At 40.0% G+C, this 21,819-nt stretch overlaps 1 protein-coding gene across 5 annotated transcripts in view; it reads right to left on the reverse strand.

The window, feature by feature from the left end:
- MTUS2 (microtubule associated scaffold protein 2) overlaps nt 1–21,819 on the reverse strand; it is a 275,206-nt gene that overhangs the window by 141,323 nt on the left and 112,064 nt on the right. For all 5 annotated transcript variants that reach the window (XR_011806475.1, XM_072032648.1, XM_072032650.1 and 2 more), the window contains one exon: nt 12,647–12,853. Coding sequence is in view for 4 of the 5 variants with exons in the window: in XM_072032648.1 (XP_071888749.1) it covers nt 12,647–12,853 (207 nt within the window). In the remaining variant the exon portion in view is untranslated. The remainder of the gene's footprint in view (nt 1–12,646; nt 12,854–21,819) is intronic.

Consider the following 21,819-nt stretch of genomic DNA (forward strand, 5'->3'; position numbering starts at 1 on the left):
TACAATGAGGTAAACTTTCAAGCAAGCATGCAGTAGTTTCCAGGAAGCATTATCAAAGGTAATTATGTATACATTTCATTAGTTAATTACAAACTGCAATAGCTTTACTGTAGTGGAGGTAAATGCTATCACAATTTTCACATTAGCTCCAGTCTTCCAGATCAGATACATCACTGGGAGCATGTGCGGTGCAAGGCAAATGCTGCACAGCACCAGTAAGACAGTGAGACCCTTATCTAAAGGCATGAGACAAATCAGCAGAAGAGACAGTGCACAAGTACTATGAAATGAAACACCATTCACATTTTTAAAGTTCTTAAGAGAGGGAATGTAGTACAGAGGGTCATTGTTGATGAACAGAGAGAAAAGTAAGATGAAGAAGAGGCTCTGTGCAGACATGTATCAGACCACAAGAAGCATTAAAAAATGAAGTTAATGCCTAATCATTCAGCTAATGCCTAATAATTCTTCTGATATACATATATTTATCATGTGGAAGCAATAATAGTCATTAGGAAACCAGTGCTTCTATCAACAGTGGTTAAATCTCTATTCCCCAAATTAGCAGTGTGTAAATAAAAATGAGAAGCATTTACACCATTATGGCATGGCTTCTGTCCCATAAAGCTGCTAGAGGAAATTCTCCCCACTGGGCCAAGGACCCACAATGTTTTGTCCTCACCCACACCAGGGCTGGGCATGACCTTGCTTCTCTGCTTCACCTCTGCCCAGGTGGAGCTGGAGAAGCTCTCGCCACAGCCCACAGCGAAGGGCAGGAACCAGCTTATGACAACTGGCAGGATACCAGTTACGGAAAGGTTTCCCCTCCATCCTAACCAATCTAAAACAAAATAAAAATGACGTGGTTACAAATCTGGGAACACTCTTACTGTGGGCTTCATGAAAAAGCCAGTCTGTTTCAAAATGTATCAATCTTTGATGTTTTGGACAAGATTAATATATATATATATATATATATATATATATATATATATATATATAACATGATAGCTGGCATGCCCTGAAGTGGCAAATACTGAATTAATCTTAGCAGAAAATTGTTCAACTTGACTTACATCACTTAGCGAGCTGCTTGGGGCTTCGTTCAATTAGTCTGAAGTTTTTATCTGCACCTACTTTCGATATACACAACAGATGGACCACAGTTCAGGAGTGCAGGCTTTCACCAGAGCTTCCCACCATCACCACTGAGCTCCAGCATCTCTCCTGCATGGGGTCACTGGTAAACCCTGCATAATTCAGCACATTTCTCAGAGCTATCTTTCCCAAAGGAGTGGGACTGACCTGTGTGTGTAGGAGAGAGTGTCTTAGCAATTTTTTTAAAATTTATTTTCATGCATCTTACTTTCAGGTTCAAGCTTTTTTAATCTACATATTAGATATTTTTAGAACTTACTAGCTATTGCTGCGTTTGGATGGCATACAGAGACTATGACGCTACCTCTTATTCTTCTTACTTTCCCACACAGCTTGACAGTGTACAGGCCTGTTCTGTATCTAAATTTACAAGCTGTGACAAGTGATAAATATCCTAATTCTAAAAAGCTATTGTGTACCTCTGAGACAATTAAAATTCCTTAGATACCTAGCTGCAGTACATAATACATTTAGTCAACATTAGAACATGTCAGAGAAGGAACGTTTTATCCCAGGACACATCTAAAAATAGGCCTTCAGTTTAAATAAATTATTGTAATAATGTTCATTGGGAAATCCCCTTTCCTCAGATTGCAGAAGTAATATTAATTCCTAGATCACCTCATGTTCTGTGGTAAGAACTGTGTAGAAATTTACAAAAAGATCAAAATAAATTATATATTCTTTTTAAGGAGAAAAACAGTAGTTAAAAATCATGCATTCTTAATTGTTTCATCAAGAAGGTCATACCACTTTCTTCTAGACACAAACTGAGCTCTGGCCCTTCCTAATCCATACAGTTTAGTAGCAGGAGAAAAGAACAGAAGGGTTTCCCATAAGTAGTCCCAACATGTTTGTAAGATATTTAGAACAAGATGTGCCTTTTTATTCAAAATGTATCATTGCTCCTTCACTTTTAGTTAGTTTTCCCTGGAGGTTGTACAGACCTTTCCAGAAATGACTGATTGGAAGACAGCAGAACTCTACTGTGTGATAAAAAAGAAGTTGGCCACTGTTAAAACACAAAACTAAACTATCGCAGCACTTGAAATGGACACTATTTCTTAGATGAGTAGGAAACCACTCATTCCTTGGCTTACTGCATTGCTTCTCTTTTTTCCAATGGTGTGGTAGAGGGGTGACTCCCAATTCTTGTTCACCAATTAGAAGCTATTTTCTTTCTTTGTTATTAGTTAAATTATGCAGACAAATTATGGAATTTGTCTTCTTTGATAAGGTTGCTCCAAAAAAGAAAACAAAAAGAGAAGACCAACTTCATGTTCAGTTGGAGAAAGGTCCACAACATGCAAGAACCGACTGGTCTGGGCTCATGCAACACCTGATAGCCCAATTCAGACAGTGTGAGCCTCCTTTAACATGACACTAAAATGGCACTAACATGGCAAGGTAGTCTCATGGTGACTTGGTGAATCCACACACAGGAAGACAGACTTCACCCCCACACGATCAGATGTCAGGGTCTATGTGAAAAGGTTGCTGTTATTCTGGCAAGATCCAGTCCACACCTGTGTATTAGAGCACTTCATGCACTCATCCTAAATGCTAATATTTCTCCATAAATACTTCTGACCGTGTAGCCTTCTGTAAGCACAGAGATGGTAACATGAAGTGCATGAAACCATACCTGCAGCCCATTAACTTGGGAACAACATAAATTAAAAACTTATATCATGTAGTCCAACTTAACTCACTCCTTGCCACAAGGAACACAGATCCAAGGCTTGTTTGCAGTTCATAGACAAAATGAACAGCAGCAGCTTTCTCCTCCAAAAACAACGGCATCAAAAGGTGTACCCTTAAGTCTGCCCCACGGGAGGCATACTACGATTTGTTAACCTCATGTCCAAAGGGCCGAACGTTTGCTAGCTGCTGATGGTGGTATTGCTGATGTCTAGGGTGCGAATAACTTACATTTTGTGATAATTGCCACCCAGGATGAAAATACTGTGCAATTGTTTCCATTTTATTCAGCTTAGCGTTCTTTGCAGGAGGGCTTCACTTTGTCTTTTTTTTTTTTTTTTTTTTTTTTTTTTTTTTTTTTCTGCCAGTGCTCATTTTACTTATTTCAGACCTCAGTCAGCTTTCTTGTAGCATTTAAATTAACTTAGGAAATCCCAAATTGAAAGCCTGTGGTCTTGCACCTGTCACAAGACAAAGAACCACAACATTTTTAGCTGTTTACAGCCTCATGTAATCTTACATAGGCCTCTAGAGGCTGTCAAGCAGCAAGCTGGAAGGGAAGTCAGTTTAAGCTGCAATTTTTAAGCTCTTGGATCACAATTTAACAGACTTGTGGCAATACTGAAAGCTGCAAAAGATGCTGTTTCTTCCCTTTATTGCAGATATTCTCAAGAGCACCTGGAAGACTTACACAAATGACCTCAATTTTAACCTGTTTGGACTAGATTAGTGTGATGGAAAAAATGTCAGGGGTGAGATTTCAGCCCAACCTCTACATGGGAAAAGTTTTTGCTCTATAAATAGCACTGCACTCTTTTGGCTGTACCAGTTTTCTTGCTACTAAATTAGAATTCACAAGTATTCTGCAGGATTCATAATGGGATCAAAGATTAGACACTTCTTTGAAGTTTGTCTTCCTTTGCTCCACTATTAATACCTACCTGCACTAATCCATCACGCTTCTCCTAAACCAATCAGTCACTCTCCCTCCCCAAAAGGGACAAGTACACACGCTTTTTTTCACATCCCCATTTATTCTTGTCTATTATTCACACTTCATTTTGCAGGGGCATAACATTTTGTTAATTGATTTTTCATACGCTGTGAAGAGGCCAGCTCTGGCTTCTGAAACCTGTTGGGCTAAATGCGATTTGCCGGTAATATTTACAGTACTTTTAACTTTGGTCCTGTTTATTGGCAGCGAGGCACACAGTGGATTGGACTGTGTGCATAACAAATTCATAATATTTCACCTTTGACAAAAGCTATTAGCAATAGGGTTGCAATGAGATTGTCTCAGCCTCACTTTTTTTAATTTGGCCCTTCTTGAAAGAGCTCAAGGTTATCTGCCTCTTGTGTAGGGAAATGAGGGTAGGTGACCTAACACTCTCAGGTATGTGACCATAAAGAGAAATTACACAAATATCATTTCAAAATTCATTTTTAAATTTCCATAATTCCAAACTGGGATACAGGTAGTTCTTTGCCTCACTGTGACTCAGAATTGGCTCAGAGCTACCATATCAAACTTCTGGTATCTTTAAATAAATGGTTATTTCTAAGCTATCTTTGGGGAAAAAAAATAAAAATAAAAAAAAGCTTATTATAAAGAAGTTTGTAATAATGTTTGTCATTGGCAGTAGTTAGTTTAATTGGGCAGCATTTTGACTCAGGTATTTTAAAACCAGAGTCCCTTGCTGCATTCAGTGTCTCTGCTCTCATGGATTATACAAAATGTAACCTGATGTAGTGTTTTTTGGTGAAGCATCTTTTCAGGTTAGAATGCATCTACGTTTCCAAATGCTTGAATTTGGAAGAGCACAAAAACTGCAGGTGAATTCAATAAAGTATCCAGGTGAGAGCTGCCTCCAGGAACAAGCCCTGATAGTTAGGTACCTGAAATTAACACTTTCTAATATTGATTTATGTACTGTAATGATAATACATGAGGGAGGCAAGCCGAAGAGGGATTTTTCTCAAATGTCCTGGCAAAGACCTACTTCTTTAGTGGGAGACTCTGAAGACTTTTAACTGAGATTCCATTAGAGGACAGATTATTCCAGAAGGTAAAAAAATAAAAGGGGGTTGGAGTGGGGAGAGATCTCGCTTCTTCAAAGCTGTATTTCTTAATTTTCTTCATTTATCTTAGAGCTAAATAAGGAGATTAATCTATTCCAATGAATGTCCACGAGGTTCACTTCTAAAAGCCTATTTGCCCCCCCTCATCAGATAGAAAGAAAGATTAGAATATGGAAAGGAGACAATTTAGAGTGAGTTTTCTGCTCTTCAGAAGCGCTTTAATGTGGATGTGACAGATATATTCCAGCTGCTGCTTGCCTTCCTATCTTCAAAAGGTCATTTTAAGTGCTACTGGAGCAAGTGCTGTGGCTCCCCAGAAGGATGTGTGCTGTGCTTGTCCCTGGTACAACTGACCGTGGCTTTTCCCCAGGCTTGGAAGCTGCACTCCACCAGCACTTCCCTTTTAACCCCACTTGCAGAGGGGAGCAGCCTCCTGTCCCCCTCACATCACTCTAAGAGGGCATTACCCTCAGGCTCCCTGAAGATTAGATGTTTTAGAAAATGGGGATTTAAATACTGAAAAAATGATTATTTTAGAAATGGCTTCACTTATTTCTTTGTATCCCTCTAAAAATGAATGAAGCCCATTCTACTGCAATAAAAAAGTGGCGAGGATCTCCTACAGACCAGGGCAGAACAAGAACAGCCACTATTTGGGAGAAAGAAGAGGCTGATGAAACAGCCCAGTGTAGGGGCACCACAGCAGGCTGTTACAGTGGCTGCATTCGAGACCAATTAATAAATCAACCTGCCAACATCTCCCCATAGAGTCAAAGGAAAGAGGCAGTTTGGGTGCCTGTGATGGAAATAATCTAATCATTGGGTGATGCTCTTCCCCCTCCAGCGACACCAGTGTCTGGCAGCCCGGTGTGCGGTGGCTTGAACTGGTTTTTACCCTCTAGAGCTTAAACACTAAGAGTCACAGCAACTAAATTAGGCACTTGTAATCAGCTAAATAATCCTCTGTGGAAGTGGGCCAGGAAAGAGGATTTGTCACTATCCATCACCTCTTTGTCACTCCATTATCCAATACCTGTATAACCATTTGCAGCTTCCCACCCCGTTTCACAAATGGGAAAAGTGAGGTGGATCATTTAAGTCACTTTTGAAAAGCCAGACAGAAATAAGTGCCAAAAACTGGAACTGGAATTGCCAGGTCTGAGCCAGGACAATTTTAGCACACAGGCACAGCATCTCTGAGACTGGTCTACTTACCTCTAAAAATGCAGATTTTATATGGCATTTTACTACAATAACAAACATCGAGGTTAAGTGCTCTGTTGAGTGGGCAATAGAGCTTGGCAAAAATTTTCAACTGTTCTTCCCTTATAAAAAGCTGACTTTGCAGAATTGAATTTCATGCTTTTTCTTTTTTTTTTTTGCTTTTTTTTTTTTTTTCAGGTGTGACAAACGTATCAGCTCAGGAAAGGAAAATTTGTAAACCCCTCAAATGTTTCATGTTGGAGTCTTCATATAAAAATAGTTCTGCATTTCCAAGCCAGCTTGATCTCCCTGCCCCTGTTTGTTCATCGCAGGGAAGAGTGGTGCAGATCCTTACAGTGTGGTACTGCTTCCCTCATCCTGAGTGCTCTGACATGCAGTGAAAGAGGTTAACCATGTAAACAGAAAAAACATTATCTAAACCATTAAAGTATTATCGCACTTAAAATACTTTCACAGGCACCACTGAAGTTAAAGGACAATTTATACATCATCACTGTTGTTTCAAGCTCTGCAGACACAGAGAGACTGCTGTGCCTGTACCTCCAAGTCACTTTTGAAGTGTGTTTTATTTTTTTTCCACAGCAGTAAGAAATGGAGTATGAGAAGTAAATGTTGGGAGAGTGGAAGGCATCTAAAATGTCTTTTCAGCCCTTGCTCCTGGCTGACACACTGCACTTTTCCAGATGTTTTGCCCACAGAGCTGAAAATCCTAACTTGGCACTGTTCTGTTTTACTTCTATTCTGAGCAAAGTGATGGTATAAAGTGATTCTTCCATCAAAATGTTAATACAAGAACAGGATCAAAAGGAAAAAAATGCAATTTATTATGTAGAAAAATGATCAGAAAATCAGTCACAGAAATGTGATCGCTGTATCTGTCCACCATGCCACAGTTTGGGATGTTCTACTTTTTTGGAGACAATTAGCTGTCTTTTCAAGAGTTCTGTGCTCAATTTAATTTCCTCATTTCTGCAGCCACCCAAATCTGATGTACTTTGACATCTGCTTACTAGAATGGAAACTCAGCATTTAGAAAGGCCAAGCAATGAAAGACCCCAAACCAGTGTGAAATCTATTTTGATGAAGAAGGGATTGTGGAAGTTTACACAAAACACACAGTTTCATATTTCTGTAATTTTAAACAAAAAAAATAGCTGTTATGAGACACTAATACAAGTTTTGAAATACTCATCACAATTTCCTTGCTCTATCAGAAAAGAAATTGCTTCAGCACTCAGAACTGTGGGAAGATACTGAACAGCATTATGTCTTTTAGTCTAGCACCTCACCAGAGAAGAATTGTCTTTAACACCAGGCTATTATTCTATTTTAAGAATCTTAAGCAACGTGGCTTTCATCACTTGAGTTGGAAGATTATTTAACAGACTAGTAGACCTCATGACTAAGAAGTATTTCCTGGTATTATAGCTACATCTTTCCATTTCCAAAACCCATAGCAGTTATCGTACCTTAACTCATTCTAAACGATCCTACTTTCTTGCACTGCTCCACACATCAAACTGTTCCACAGTGCTTAATGAAGTGTTTCCCATGTGGTGCTTGCACCACATTACAGTCTTTTCTGATCAAGTGCATAAAAGTAATTACGTGGAATACGAGTGATGAATGGTGTCCTTCTGGGGGCTGTGTTGGGACCTCTGTATTGCTGTTATTTAACATTTTTGTTGGTGACATGGACAGTGGGACTGAGTGCTCCCTCAGCAAGTTTGTGGACGACTCCAAGCTGCGTGGTGCGGTCGATGCTGGAGGGAAGGGATGCCCTCCAGAGGGACCTTGGCAGCTTGAGTGGTGAGCCCATATGAACAACATGCAGTTAACAAGGCCACATGCAAGGTCCTGTACATGGGCTGGGGCAATCCCAAATATGAATACAGGATGAGAGTGTATAGAATGCACGTCTGCAGGGAAGGACTTAGGGGTACTGGTGGATGGAAAATGCAACGCAATCTGGCAATGCGCACTTGCAGCCCAGAAAGCCACCCGTATCCTGGACTGCACCAAAACCAGCATGGCCAGCAGGGCAAGGTAGGGGATTCTCCCCCTCTGCTCTGCTCTCATGAGACCCCACCTGGAGCACCGCACATATTTTTCTCATATTTAGCACTTACATCCCTCTTAAAGTATCTGAGTTTTTCAATCCTAGCCAATTTAGAAAGTGAACAACATCAAAAAGTTTTTTGATATGCATAAATAAAGAAAAATAGTTTAGAAGATTATACATTTTTAAATCTCAAAAGTAGAGTAGTGGGCAGGAACTGAGGGTGAGCATGAACTTTTTAGGTCACCTTGAACAAAGATGTTACAGGAAAGCCATTTTGCAGCACAGTACAAATCTGGGGGGTCCGCTGGCAGGACCGAGAGCTGAGCCAGGTGCAGCAGTGTTAGAACTTGTGGCTTTGTACCAGCAGAAGACATCAAGACCTCACCAGAGCCTTGCTGCAGGTTGGTACAGAGATACTCTCATGTGGAAAATCACAGGGTGGGAGGCGTGAAAGTGGCAGGGAAAGCTGCTTGCTCTGCACTGAGTGGAGAGAAACATTCACAGCAACAAAGAATGGGCCCCCTCTGATATGGTGCGGCAAGCTCTTGCTGCTTCTGTTTCTCTGAGATGTTTTATTCAAACACAACAGCCCCTCAGCATGTGAAGCAAAATGTTCACCCTGAACCATTTTAACCATTTTATTTTGAACATGGCAGGACAGCAAGTGCTTTGCCATGGTCAGCTCTCCTGATCAATCCTAGCACCCATCTGCATCTCTCAAAATGGAGAAGCCTTTGGCTTCTGTCATTGCATCCCACCTCCTTCAGCAAGGTGAGAAGCTGCCTCACATGCCACCATCATCCGTCCCCACAGAGCTTCATGGACTCTGGCTGCCCTGTGCACAAAGTGTGTAAGCACCAGAAAATGAATTTTAAATGGCCAGAATGGAGCAGTGACCCTGCATTACAGGTCAGTTCCCTACCCCAGAAGCTGCTGACGGGCTGGACAGGTTGGATGCCACAGATGTTGGATGCCACACATGGTTGGGCAGGACCCCTTAGGAACAGAGCCTCATTACAGCTGATCCTGACGAGCAGCTGATGGCACGGCAGTAGAAGTTGGTATGTTATCAGTGAACCACAGCCTCGCTTATACCCACACTCCAGGGACAAGAGTCCAAGAAAGAGAGAGGGCAAGCAGGCAAGCGCTGCACCGCCTGCCCTGTCCCTACCATGGGAAAAGGGCAGTGTCTCACCACTGCAAATCTGTTTAATTGAGTCAGTAAGAATACAAGGCAATTGCCAGGAAAAGTCAGCTGAGAAGCACAGCACAAACTCTATGCCGCATCCAGGCTTACTGCTTGCAGAAAGGTCAGGGGAAGGGGAGAAATCTGGTTAGAAACAAAGCTGTTGCATCACGACTCCAGTAACAAACTTCCCCGCAACACAAACATCATGTCTCCTTACTCTAAACAAGTGTGGTTTTGCTCTCTAGACAGCATTTCACTGGTATTAGTACGTCAAAAAGAGACACCGCTTGGGACTGCTGAAAAGAAATGTAAGAATCACGAGTTCAGGAAGAGCTAACACCACGAGACATCTGGCAGTGGAGAGAAAAGCAAGCACAGGATCACACTAGGACCTCTTAAAGAATCACTGTTTCCCATAAAACACTCTGCCCCCAGAATAAACCTATGTTTTCCTCCCACCCGGCTAAAGCCATCTGCTTTTTAGAAACTGCCAGTACATGGTGATTTTTTTTCTGGCAGATATAAGATCTTGAGGTGAGCCCCTTCACTTTCAACAGTGGCAGGCCCTCTATTTATAACATATGCAGACTTGTAAGATGTTTTCAATTACTTCTGTCTCTCTGACACGCAGAGATACTGCTTAAATAGGAAATTGTGTTATCGTATATCTTTGAAGGTTTCTGAAGCTAGATCATTTTGCATTTTCTACCCTACTGAGCTAGGAAATTAACAGTAAAACTTTACCCTGCCCTTTGCTAAGCCTGATTTAGTCAAAGACACGATCTCAGGTAGTAACTACAGAATCAGCTATTTATTTAATTTAAATAAAACCATTCTTCCAGCAGACAGAGAAAGGAAGGAATAACATGTCATGCTAAGATTCCTGAGCCAATACTTCTCCCTACATCTACTCTTCAGTTGCTTTCCAAGCATGTTGAAGTGCACTGCTGATCTGTGTTAAATAAGCTGTAGCAGAATGGAAGGCAACTCATCTGTGCTCCCTGGGTGTTGGGCACCTAATTTAACTCTTGCTGGTACATAGAGAACATTTCTTCTGCCATGCATGAAAGAAAGGTGTCCTATCAGGAGTGATTAATGGGAATTATGTTGCTTTTAATACAAAGAAAATGGGTGATGTTTGGTAACTTCTTGAGTGATGACTCACCCAAGGGCAAACGCCCCAAATACAGGGTGTGCACTCACCCCCTTGGAAAAGCCCCTTCTCGCTCTCTCACCCTGGTCCAGAAAGAAGCATTATCCATTTGGAATTAAAGACAAATTTAAAAAGTTGTGACTTTTGTACCAGACAGCGGTGCATGTCACAAACCACGTCAGGCAGATGGCCCTCTGGAGATGTCCATTCTCTTGCTCACCCATGGAGTGGAGAGAAACTAGACAACTGCTTAGATGAGTTATCTAATTTGTGTGTAAAAGCAGAAATGATAGGTCCCAGTTTTCATCAGGTGACAGGCCAAGCTCATATCTACATGAATTTGTACCAGCAGAACACTTCCCCTGGGTAATTTTCATATCCATACAGAGATATTCTTGCAACATGAAGTCGTTCACAAAATTGTAATCATAAGTTAAAGATGGTTATCATCTTCAACTAAGTGGACTGGAACAAAATGTATGCAACACATATTTCCACTTTCTTGTGGGGATTGAAATATGATTTCAGATTTTAAGGGCTTAATGTACAAATATAATACAAAAAATACAACATAATACACAAATGAAATCAACTTCTTTTAAGACGAATGAAGAGCTAAATGTAGCTTTCTGAGTCTCAGATGACTAGTGCTTCTTGTACAGTTTTTGAACTGAGATCAGTTGCTTCAGGTTGCACAGTTTAGAGCATTTTCCTTTTAGAGAATTCTCAGATGTATGAAATGTACCTGTTTGCATCAGCTATGTTCAAGGATAGTGCAAAAACTACACATGGTGTTTTTTTTTCAGATTCACACCTGAAATTGCTACACAACATTTCTTGCAGAGATGTAGCTTAGAACTAATCAGAAACTAAGTAATTATATTCCTAACAATGTATGTAACCAAAGACAAAAAGATTATACCACAAGAAAAAAGGAAATGCTTTCCAAAGACTTAGGGTGTAGGGTGAAAATGTAAAGCAAAGAGATTGACTACTTTCAAAGTAAAGCTCAGTAGGAACTAAACAGAAATGAGCCATCAGCCCAAGAGTAAAACAAGGATACAAGTGCTTGCTTGGAAACACTGGAAAAGTCAGAACGCAATGGAGTTCTGACACTTCTACATTTCATTGATTCCATATAAGAGAGGAGAGGGAAAATCCTTAGGGCTTTTAACTACTTTCATTTTATTTATTATTGTCTTTCATTTTGCATTAATACAAACAGTGAAAGGTTTTGGAGCCTGCAGCATCTTGTCTCCTCTGGTGCTTTATGTCACCTGGTCCCCCTGTCTGCTTCCCTTCCCAGCTGATAACACTTGCTTTGATATTGACACACTTCAGTCTCGATCTGGTCTTCAAAGCAAGAAAAATGGGCATGAAAATCCCTCAATCCCCCTTTCTGCTGCAAGCCCAAGGCTTGTGCACACTTCCCAAGGACTGCACACTCCGGTGGGTATTATTTTGTACTTAACAAAATTAACAGTCGTTACAGAAAACAGGATTTGAAATGACATTTCAGCCAAGGGACCTTTCCAAGTCTGGAGATGAGACAATAGCTACGACATCAGTTCTGATCACATTTTATACCAACGGCATTAATTTTCTAAAACATGTTTATTATTCTGCATATTAAGAGACAGAAAAAAAATGCATGAGAAAGACTCCGTTGTTCACTTTGGATTATATATATTCTAAACTGTTCTCCATGGCTGCAATGTGCTTACCAAACACAGATTACTGTGATTATTTACTTACTTCAGCTTGTATGAAGAGGTATTTTACATAAAAACCGAATAGAGAAATGCTTCAGGTTCACTCTCAACACAATTTTCTCCGCAAAAGGCAAAACTAATTCCTTCTATGTGCAATGTACATTCAGAAACTATTCATCTATTATTAATAATATTTTATAGAATTACTCTGGGAAATCAAGATACCAAACCTACATCTCAGTGGCACAGAACAGATCAGTGAATTCTGCAGAGATTTAGTCCTTGTATGCAGACTACAGTCTGGACAATCCCAGAGTACATCTATTTTATATCCCCCCCCCCAAAAGAAGGCCACTTTTTGGACTTACGGTTGGTTGTCCTGCTTTGATCACTCTGAGCACTGTCATTTGACTGGTTGCTGGAGACGGAGGATACGCTTGAGCTCCTGACGAAACCAAATGCTGCCAGCTTAGCCGCTGGCAACCGCGAATAACTTGGAGGACGAAGTCCAGTCTGACATGGCTTGGGGAGATTTGACTTTGCAGCATTTGGACATGGGCCTTTCTTAAGATCAACTGAAAGAAGGAAAAAGAAAGAATTTTGTATTAAACTCAGCTGGGACATACCTGGGAATACTGCTTGTAGCAACTAACTACATAAAGTCAGTAAAAGACTGAACACAATTTTTGAGGGCAGCTCAAACTGCAGTAATGTCTTATTCTTTGCTTGATTAAAAAGTAATTCTGTGAAACAATTATAGGATGCCATAATTTTTAAAATATGAAATACAGCAAGAACCCATGAGGCACAAAGTCAAAATTCCAACAAGTAATGTAGGTCAAGTCCACTACTTTTTTTTTTTTTTTTTTTTTTTTAAGTTATCTTCTTTTATGCTGTATCACTTTCTAATTTTACATTTCTTATGTGCCAATTAAAAGAAACTCACACTCTGAGACAAACACGTCATTGCATAGCCTCCAGTTTTGGAAGCTATTGTAGAATACCAACAATCCTCCTCAAGGACACAGGACTTCTTTGTATTCCATCAAAGAAAATACTTCTTTGAAGTCTTTCTTTCATATTTTGCTAAAAGAAAATGCCCTTCTCTCACACCATGCCTGGGAACAAGAACTTGCCCTGTGAAGTTGAATGCCCTGTGAATACTTTTTTAGTATACCACTAGCCATTTATACCGAGAGTGTTCAACTCACTATAAAACATCAGCTTACATGGATGACATCAACCAAGTCTCAGACAACTTCCAATAGAGGGCTTACAAAGGATGAAATTAGGCAACAACAACAGTTTGGCTACCATGTGTGCCTGGGGTAAGCACCGACTGGTCATTTGTCTCCAGTTTGTCCTCCTACCCACATTCTGCTGTTCTTGCTTAGGCAAACTTTCCCAGGCAAATCCAGAAGACAAGTCCATAAATGTCTCAAATTGTCTTCATGGAAGAACTAAAGCTCTGGCTTTGGTTTTGCTTTGAAGGCCTGGATACCAAGCAGATCTATAACTCAACTGTACATTTGGAAAGAGCATTTGTATTTTTGACACTAACAGATTTGTGTTCCTTGTGGCATCCTGAAAAGCAGAGAAAAAAAGTTCTCTAAAAGTTGATGCTTGAGTGCTTCAGCAATCAGGGCCAGAAGGTTAGAAGACAAGGTAGAATTAAAATTATCAATGTACTCTGCCAGAAAAAGCCATAAAGTCACCTTCTTTCCATTCCCATCTGGTCAATGCTGTTCATGACTTAACCTGACACATACTTTAAAGGGTGCAGTGAGCATTCATAATATAAAAGAAAGATACAAATTAACCACACGGTACAAATATGGTCTTCACATTATTACAGTATCTAATTCTATTGTAAACTATGTAGGTCACAGCCTTATTAATGTTAATGAAGCATTACACTTTGAGGAGAGTTTATAGAAAACAAGACTAATTCCTTTGAGCAGAAAAAAATGTTACAGGGATTTTGAAAGATAGTTGTGTACCTCATGACAGTAACAATACTAAGTTTTGTTCTACAGACCTAAGCTGTTTCTTTTGAAATAGCACCATCTGTAACACCAAGCCAAAAAGGAGTGGTTTTCCTATAAAACACATTCCTATTTAAAAAAAAAAATGCTTCTTGATCAACAAAATAATTGAAATGAAATAATATATATCCTTTAAACTCTTAAAAATGTATTTTTTCAACCACTTTTCATGAGTTCAGGCCTCTATTAAGACACAAGGAACTGGATGTCTGGCCACTGCACCTTTAGCAGCCCAGAGGATGATGTACTGTGGAGAGTAACCATAAAGAAAGTAACAAATACCTGCAGTGTGTAACAAAGGACTAAAAATTCCCTGATGACATTTTTTTCACCACCAGGGATGATGTTGGACTTTGATGCTGAATCTGGCTTCCTTTGGACTATGTGATGAAGTGCCCCGAGGGAGCTGTGGGCTCCAGGTGCAGGTGAAGGGCAGTGCAGGCACATTACCAAGGAGAACAGATAACAGATTGCTGCTGGCTGGTGCAGTATTACATTGACAGCAGTCTATTACAGCTGTTTTATGGTTCCCTGTAAAGCAACACCAAGCTAGACTTCTTCCCTCCCCGCTGCTGGGACTTGACATTCACATCCGAATGACTACACAGCAAGATGCTACAGAACCTGCTCCCAGTGATTCCCTCAGTGCTACCAGCACAGCTTGCACTTGGTGTGAATTACAGATATTCATGTAGAATTCACTAATATTCATGTAGGAACAGTAAGAAGTATACAGTGAGAGGCATTAGGAGTCCCAAATGCCAGGAATTACATGCTTATTATCTTTGATCAGAATCCCTCAGAGTGGACTAGTATCTTCCTGCACTGACAAATGCTCAAGGAGGGATGCAGATTGGCTTGTGCTAGTGTAAGATTGCACTTTTTCCTACAGAAGGATGACCCCACAATCTCTCCCTTCCACAGCCAGACTTGTCATGGCCTCACCAATGCTGATATGAGCACTGCAGCTGGTTTTTGGATGGGCCAGACATCCTACTTACCTAGCCACACACTTGGAGCATGACCCAAGTCATGCAAGGGCATGACCGAACATCACATTGGCCGTGTACCTGCAGGACTAATTATACTAATGACACTACGTATGACAAAAGACACACAAAACAGTCACAGTGTGCAAAACATTCCATGTTGTATCAATGGCAGGGCCAAACCCAAGCAGCCTCCTGATGTGAAGCAAACACAAGGTCCCACAGCAAGCAGCTGTAAGCTCAACTGCAGAGCAATGAACCTGCCCAGGTCAGTGGCAGCAGGGAAAAACTATGGGGCTGTCTCTTGTGGGTTCTCCAGGCTTCCAAAAAAAATGCACAACTAGGCCTGTGCTACACAAGCTGAGAGATGAGATTTCTTTTTCCTAAGAACCACTGAAAATCAAGGTGGAGGGAGAAACCTTTCCATTCTAGAGCAAAAAGCTATAAATATCACAGATTTCCTGCAGCAGAATAGGGGAATAAATCCACTGGGGCAGGGAGGGAAGTGGTTAGAAATAGTTTTGTTTAAAAAGCATTTGAAATGAGCTTGTCCTAGGACTGTGAGGTCCACCTGGGACTCCCATGTCCCCAGCTTTACTGCAGGGATGCCCGTGCTGAGTCCCCAAGCTCTCTTCTCTCTGCCACCACACAACCACCTGCTTGCAGCAAGCAGGGCACTGAGCACTGCAGAGTGAGTGTGGAGCCACCAACACTGCTGCTGAAGAGGAAATTTCATAAAACCAGGAGGTATAAATTAGTGACAAACTTTGGCGCCTTGCTGAAGCAAACAATGCCCCATCTCTACCCATCTCTACCTCTACCTTCAAATTCATTCTCTCAGTTCTGTGCGGATTATTCCCAGTGTTTCTCACACTTCTGTGCTTGGGGACTTCTCAGTTTGTGACTCCTATTCATGTTTCCCCTGAACTAACAATATTTTGTGTCTTGAACTCATCATCTTCCTTAAATTACTTTTCCCTTCCTTCTTTGTAATCCAGCTCTTCTCTACCACAAGGGCCTCACAAGAACCTGAGGGCAGGACATTATCCACATTAAGGATTCTTTCAAATCCTTAAAGCTAAGTCAGTTTGTGTCTTCTTTCCCATTAAAATACATGAGGCATCAGCCTATTGTACCTGTTTTCTGTTCTAAATATCATCAAGTTTTATGATGCGTATTTGTTCTCTATTTCTATTTCTTGGAAGTGTAGAAGCACTCCTGCAAACAAGGTCTGCAAGTACAAAACAAAAGTTATTTTAATGAGCAGCTTTCATTTTAATAAAAATCTGCCAAAATAAGCTTAACAAAAAATTGGCAAAAATCTTTCCAGCTTGCCTCACTGCCTGAAGCTAATTATAGAATTAAGTATTGTTGTCTGTATGGCACACAAGTGATTTTCTGTGACACTTCAAACTATTTCCATCTAGGAGGACAAAAACATTTTGAGGTAACAACTGATTGACAAAAAACAGACGTGCCTGGGGAGCCTTAAAAACAGTCTGAGCGAGACTTCTTATGCATCTGCACTGCACACAAATCGCATCTCCATGCACATGTATAACTAACGAGCACCTTTACTGTGACTTCTCTGTGACGGCTGAAATAGCTTTTAGCTAAAACAAATGAAAAGCTATAGAAATGAATTCCATGGATGTATTCATCTGAGAAAGTAGCAGTTCAAGACTTCAACTCCACAACTCCACTTGTGATTTAGGGATCCATGCTAAGCCTTTGTTTTCTTGGTTATTGTTTTTTTTGTTTGTTTTTCCTCTTTTTTTTTTTTGGACAAGTTTTTCTCTTAAAACTTCCACCACTAGGTGTGATTCACTCTCAAAGAGCTCACCTTCTTTTAGATGGTGCTCTGAACATCATTTTCCTTGTGTTGGGGAATCTGGGGCAAAATGTTATCTACATGTTTGCAGAATTAGTCAGAGATAATACAAGCAGTTTTTCAAGGCATCTCAGAGTTAACTCAGTCTTTGATAACTTCAGAGATTAAAAACAAATCTGCCAAATAAGAAACCTATTCTGTTTCCAGTACCCTTGTGTTTTCCCTGTTATTGACCTAATTATTTTTCCTTTGAACAATAACTGAGGAAAGGGGCCTGAAAACAAAAGGTTTAATTATCTACACCTTAAACCAGAAGGTTTTACAACAGTGAGCATATTATGCCCAGCTTCACTGATGCTCTCCCGTCTAAATAGTGTCAAGCCTGGGACTGGCCAGTTCCAAAGGCAAAACAGTTGTCCCTGTTGAACATCACATAGCAGGAAATGTTCACCATCACCTGCTTCATATTTAACCCCCCCCCTACAGCTGCTCTGTGCCTTTCTAGCTCCCAGACAACCCAAGGCCATTTAGCACTTTCTCACTACCCCAAGAATTTGTCAGCTTGTGCTTCATTCAAGCTGCAAATGTCTGTGTTTACTTTCTAGAGCTGATGTGCAACACAGCCCACAGAAACAAGAAACAGAGCCACACTCACTGCATTTTCTTCTCAAAGTACTGGGCAACAAGACCACATCTTGGTGCACTGGAACCACATCTTCCACCAAGCTGCTGCTCATCACCTGCTCGGATGTGCTGCAGGTGCCCAGCCAGCTATGATCAGCTCTCCTTGGGGAAGAGGTAGGGAATGAGGTGTTTGTTTGCTACTACACCTGGATTATCTCTGATACAACACTGCCATATAGGCAACCCTTCTCATAAGAGGTATTCTGAGTCTTTGAAGAGTCAGTAACTGATGGGAGCTGAGAGGTGGCATATGGCTACGTCTTGAGTATGGTGACAATGTCCCTAGCAAGACTTCAATGGAGAGGAGTGTTTCCCTTCAAAGTACTTCATTCTTCTTTAGGAAATGCAATCAGATTGCTCACCCAAAGGAAGCTGAGAGTGACAACTGAAACCATTGCAGATTAGTGAGGGTTACAGAATATTTTTGATTTTGAACTTCTCACCTCTCTTCTTAAAAAAAGAATTAAGTTTTCCAGCTCAAATGCAAGTACATCAGACTGCAAGCCTATAAAATGAGCATGCAGCTGGAGCAGCAGTAATGAAATACTTCAGGAAGAAACTTCAAAACCTCTTCTGTATCACCAAAGCACAATTACTTGTTCAAGTATTAGGTATTCCTGAAAATCAGCACAAAAGCAAAGCTGAAATCTTATCAGGAAAAAGCTAAAGACATATTGTAGCATTAATGATGAAATTTACAATAAATATTTGCAAATACACAAATACATATGTCTGTGTGTGTCTCGGTAAATCAGAAACACTGCTGTCCTGATGTGCATGTAAATTTAATTTTTAACAAGAGTTGACTTGTTGAGAAATGAAAAGAACTGCTAGACCCTCAGGACTGGAAAATTCAATCGATGGAGAGGTAATAAGGAAACAAAATTTCATTAACTCCCTCTTTGAGAAAAAAAATTACCATAAGCACTACTCAAAAAAGTGTAGAATTAAGTGAAGATTTAATGATGAGATCTCTGTCATACTTCTCAAAATCAGACATTAATCCCATTAAATTAATCAGCTAATAAATGTACATGTATATCCTGCCACATTTGCTCCAAGTCTTCAGAACCAAGGAAACATATTCATCATTTATATGTTCTAGACACAATATCCTTCAATGCTTGTTTTGAATTACAAGTTTCCCAAAGAAAGAGCAGAGTCAATTTACATACGATAAACAAAAGTTCAGCTTTCAGATACCTAATATACGCTTAAATACACCCAAATTCAGTGGCTTCCTATCTTACCTACAGTGCACAATGCCTCTCTTTACAGGTCAGACTGCTTGCCAGACCCACCCAATGTAAAACATCACCTAAGTAGCATTACTGGTCAGTAAGTAACTTGCAGCCACTGTCAATGCCTGTGTCCAGTGTCGTACAGATGAATGATCACATTTTAGGCATCACACTTGAAGAACTGTGGGAACATTCATCATTATTTCACTTTCTACCTGGTATGTCTTAAAACTAACAAAGCCCTTAATGTACGAGCCATACTTGCAATCCATCACAGCAGTTCAGGGATTTAATTATCAATTACCTTACAGCCAGTTTTATGAGTATTAGCATTATACATGGGCCAAACCACTCAGCTTATCAGTGCTGCTTAAGCAGGCTGCTACATTATGAAAGGCATGGCAGAGGGGAGTAAAATCCTTATTATGAGGCCCTGGCTCTGTCCTCGATACTGTGCCATGGCAATTTTAATTTTAAAATCCTCAGTGGTACCCCACACTTTGTCACTGGATGGCAACTGGCTAGATCCCTGTTTCCATTACCTCAGGGCAGGACTGAAATCACTAGGATTAAAAACTGGATTAAAAGCTCAGGATTGAGCTGCGAGAGATGCTGATTAGCATTCTTGAAGGCAGGGCTAGTATGCTTGAGTGAAAAATACCTGCTAGTCCTCGTCTGCTTTCAGTGCTGTCAGCCAAGCCCTTACACCCCACAATACCCATGATCAAAGGTCTTACCAGCACCACTTCCAACATGCTAACAATATGCTCATGCATTTTTTTCCTTATATTTGTAAATATGATTCCATCTAAGGTACGTTTAATTGTGTTTCTCAAATACTCATCAAAACCAATAATGCTGATCAAAGTTTAATACCACAATAAACTGCCAAATTATAGGAAAATGGTTGACAAAAAGCTGAAAATGATACTGGTCTGTATTTGTGCAGCAGCACAGGCACAACTGCAGAAAGCAGTTCTCTGCTGCTCTCTCAATCTTACACCGGTACTGTCTTATCTGTTGTCCCTTGATCCTCTTTCGTGAGCAATTCATTCTTCCTAAAAGAAATTAGTAAAGATGAAAAGACTGATAAGCTGACTTATAAAGTTACATGCTGATGAAAGATTAAGTCACTTAGGATATGCAAAGAAACGGCTTTGAACAAAGAAAACTCAAATTTATGAATGTGAAATAAAATGCAAAACCTAAAAGTAATGTAAACTAATTAAAAGGTATCAGAAATTTAGGAAAGATCGGTAACGGGAGGCATAGAATCACCAGAAAGCAATGTGAAGTACTTTGCAGCAGAACAAGATGTTGCAGAAAAGTTAAACATGTTCTTCATCTCACAAGGAAAATGGAAAGTGAGATGCCAGAAGTGAAAAAAAAAAAAACGTGTCCTGGGGTTGACAGTGAAAAACTAGAGACATTATCAACCTCTCCAGAACAAGTCTTGGGTAATTTAAAATCAATAAAAACAGTTAGAGCCCAAAGACCAGATGAGGTACACTTTGGGATCCTGAAGGGGAAGGCAGACAAATTATTGGACTACCATGATTTATCTTTAATAGAATCTTTGAAACAGTGAGGTATCAACAGGCTAGAGAGAAACAAACAAAATAACAGTTGTAGGAAGGAAATTACAGAGAGCTGTTGATTTAAATTGACCAGATTAAATTGAGTCCAAAGCAGGCAAGGTCCAAGAAATAATCAGTGATAAGATTCAAAAATCCCCAACTTTTGAGAAATAGAAAAACTTCAGGAAAAGGAACTTCAGTGGAATAGGAATCGCAGTAACAGCTATTGCAATTTTCTCATGTATATTTCTCATTCACTGGAATTTTTGAAGTTGATACTACAGGCAATAAATAGGAAGGACAGGCTGACACTGTTTAGATTTTAGAATTTCAATACAGGAAGACAGTAAAATAATAAAAATAATGTATGTATATATATATACACATATACACAAATAATATATATAATGTATGGTCCTATATAGATGACAAATGGCTAGAGAAAAGTTATGTCTGCAGTAATCAGTGATTCAGGCTAATTAAGCTGGATGAATAAAAATCAAGGTGATATTATTTCCAAGGAGCAGAAAAGAGACTGGATTTGTTAATAGGACCTGTTTGTATATTGCCCTCATTTATGTCTTCCAAACTTGCTTCTGTTAACACAAGGGCTTATCCATGTCGTATCCTGAACTTGCAGCTTCTTGCATTTTCATTTAAATGGAAAGTATGATACAATTGCTCTCTGCACATCTATTCCCACATTCAGTGCTGGCTGAACTCAACATGTATGGCTGAACTAGTATTTGCTACATAGAGATGTTGAAGTCACCATCCCTGGGGGTGTTAAAGAAAAGGTTGGACGTGGTGCTTAGGGACGTGGTTTAGTTTGTGATATCAGTGGTAGGGTGATGGTTGGATCTTGGAGGTCTTTTCCAACCCTAATGATTCTGTGATTCCTCTCCAGATAGGAGGGGAAATAAATTGCAACAAAAATTAGGCAAAACACCAGGGAAAACTTTTAACTCGAGCAGCCTTCCTTTTCAGAGGCTGTAGAATCTCTCATATTGGAGGTTTTTATAAATAGTTTTTCATTAATAGGTTAAATAAACATTTATCCAAATGAATTCTGTCCTGGGGCAAGAGGATGGACTGTATGAACTCAAGTCATTACTTAACTTCATCCTTTTTTAATATTATCTGAAGATCTCTGCAGAGTTGCAGACTGTTAAGC

This window comes from Anas platyrhynchos, chromosome 1 (assembly GCF_047663525.1).
Source record: "Anas platyrhynchos isolate ZD024472 breed Pekin duck chromosome 1, IASCAAS_PekinDuck_T2T, whole genome shotgun sequence".
NCBI classification, from domain to species: Eukaryota; Metazoa; Chordata; class Aves; order Anseriformes; family Anatidae; genus Anas; species Anas platyrhynchos.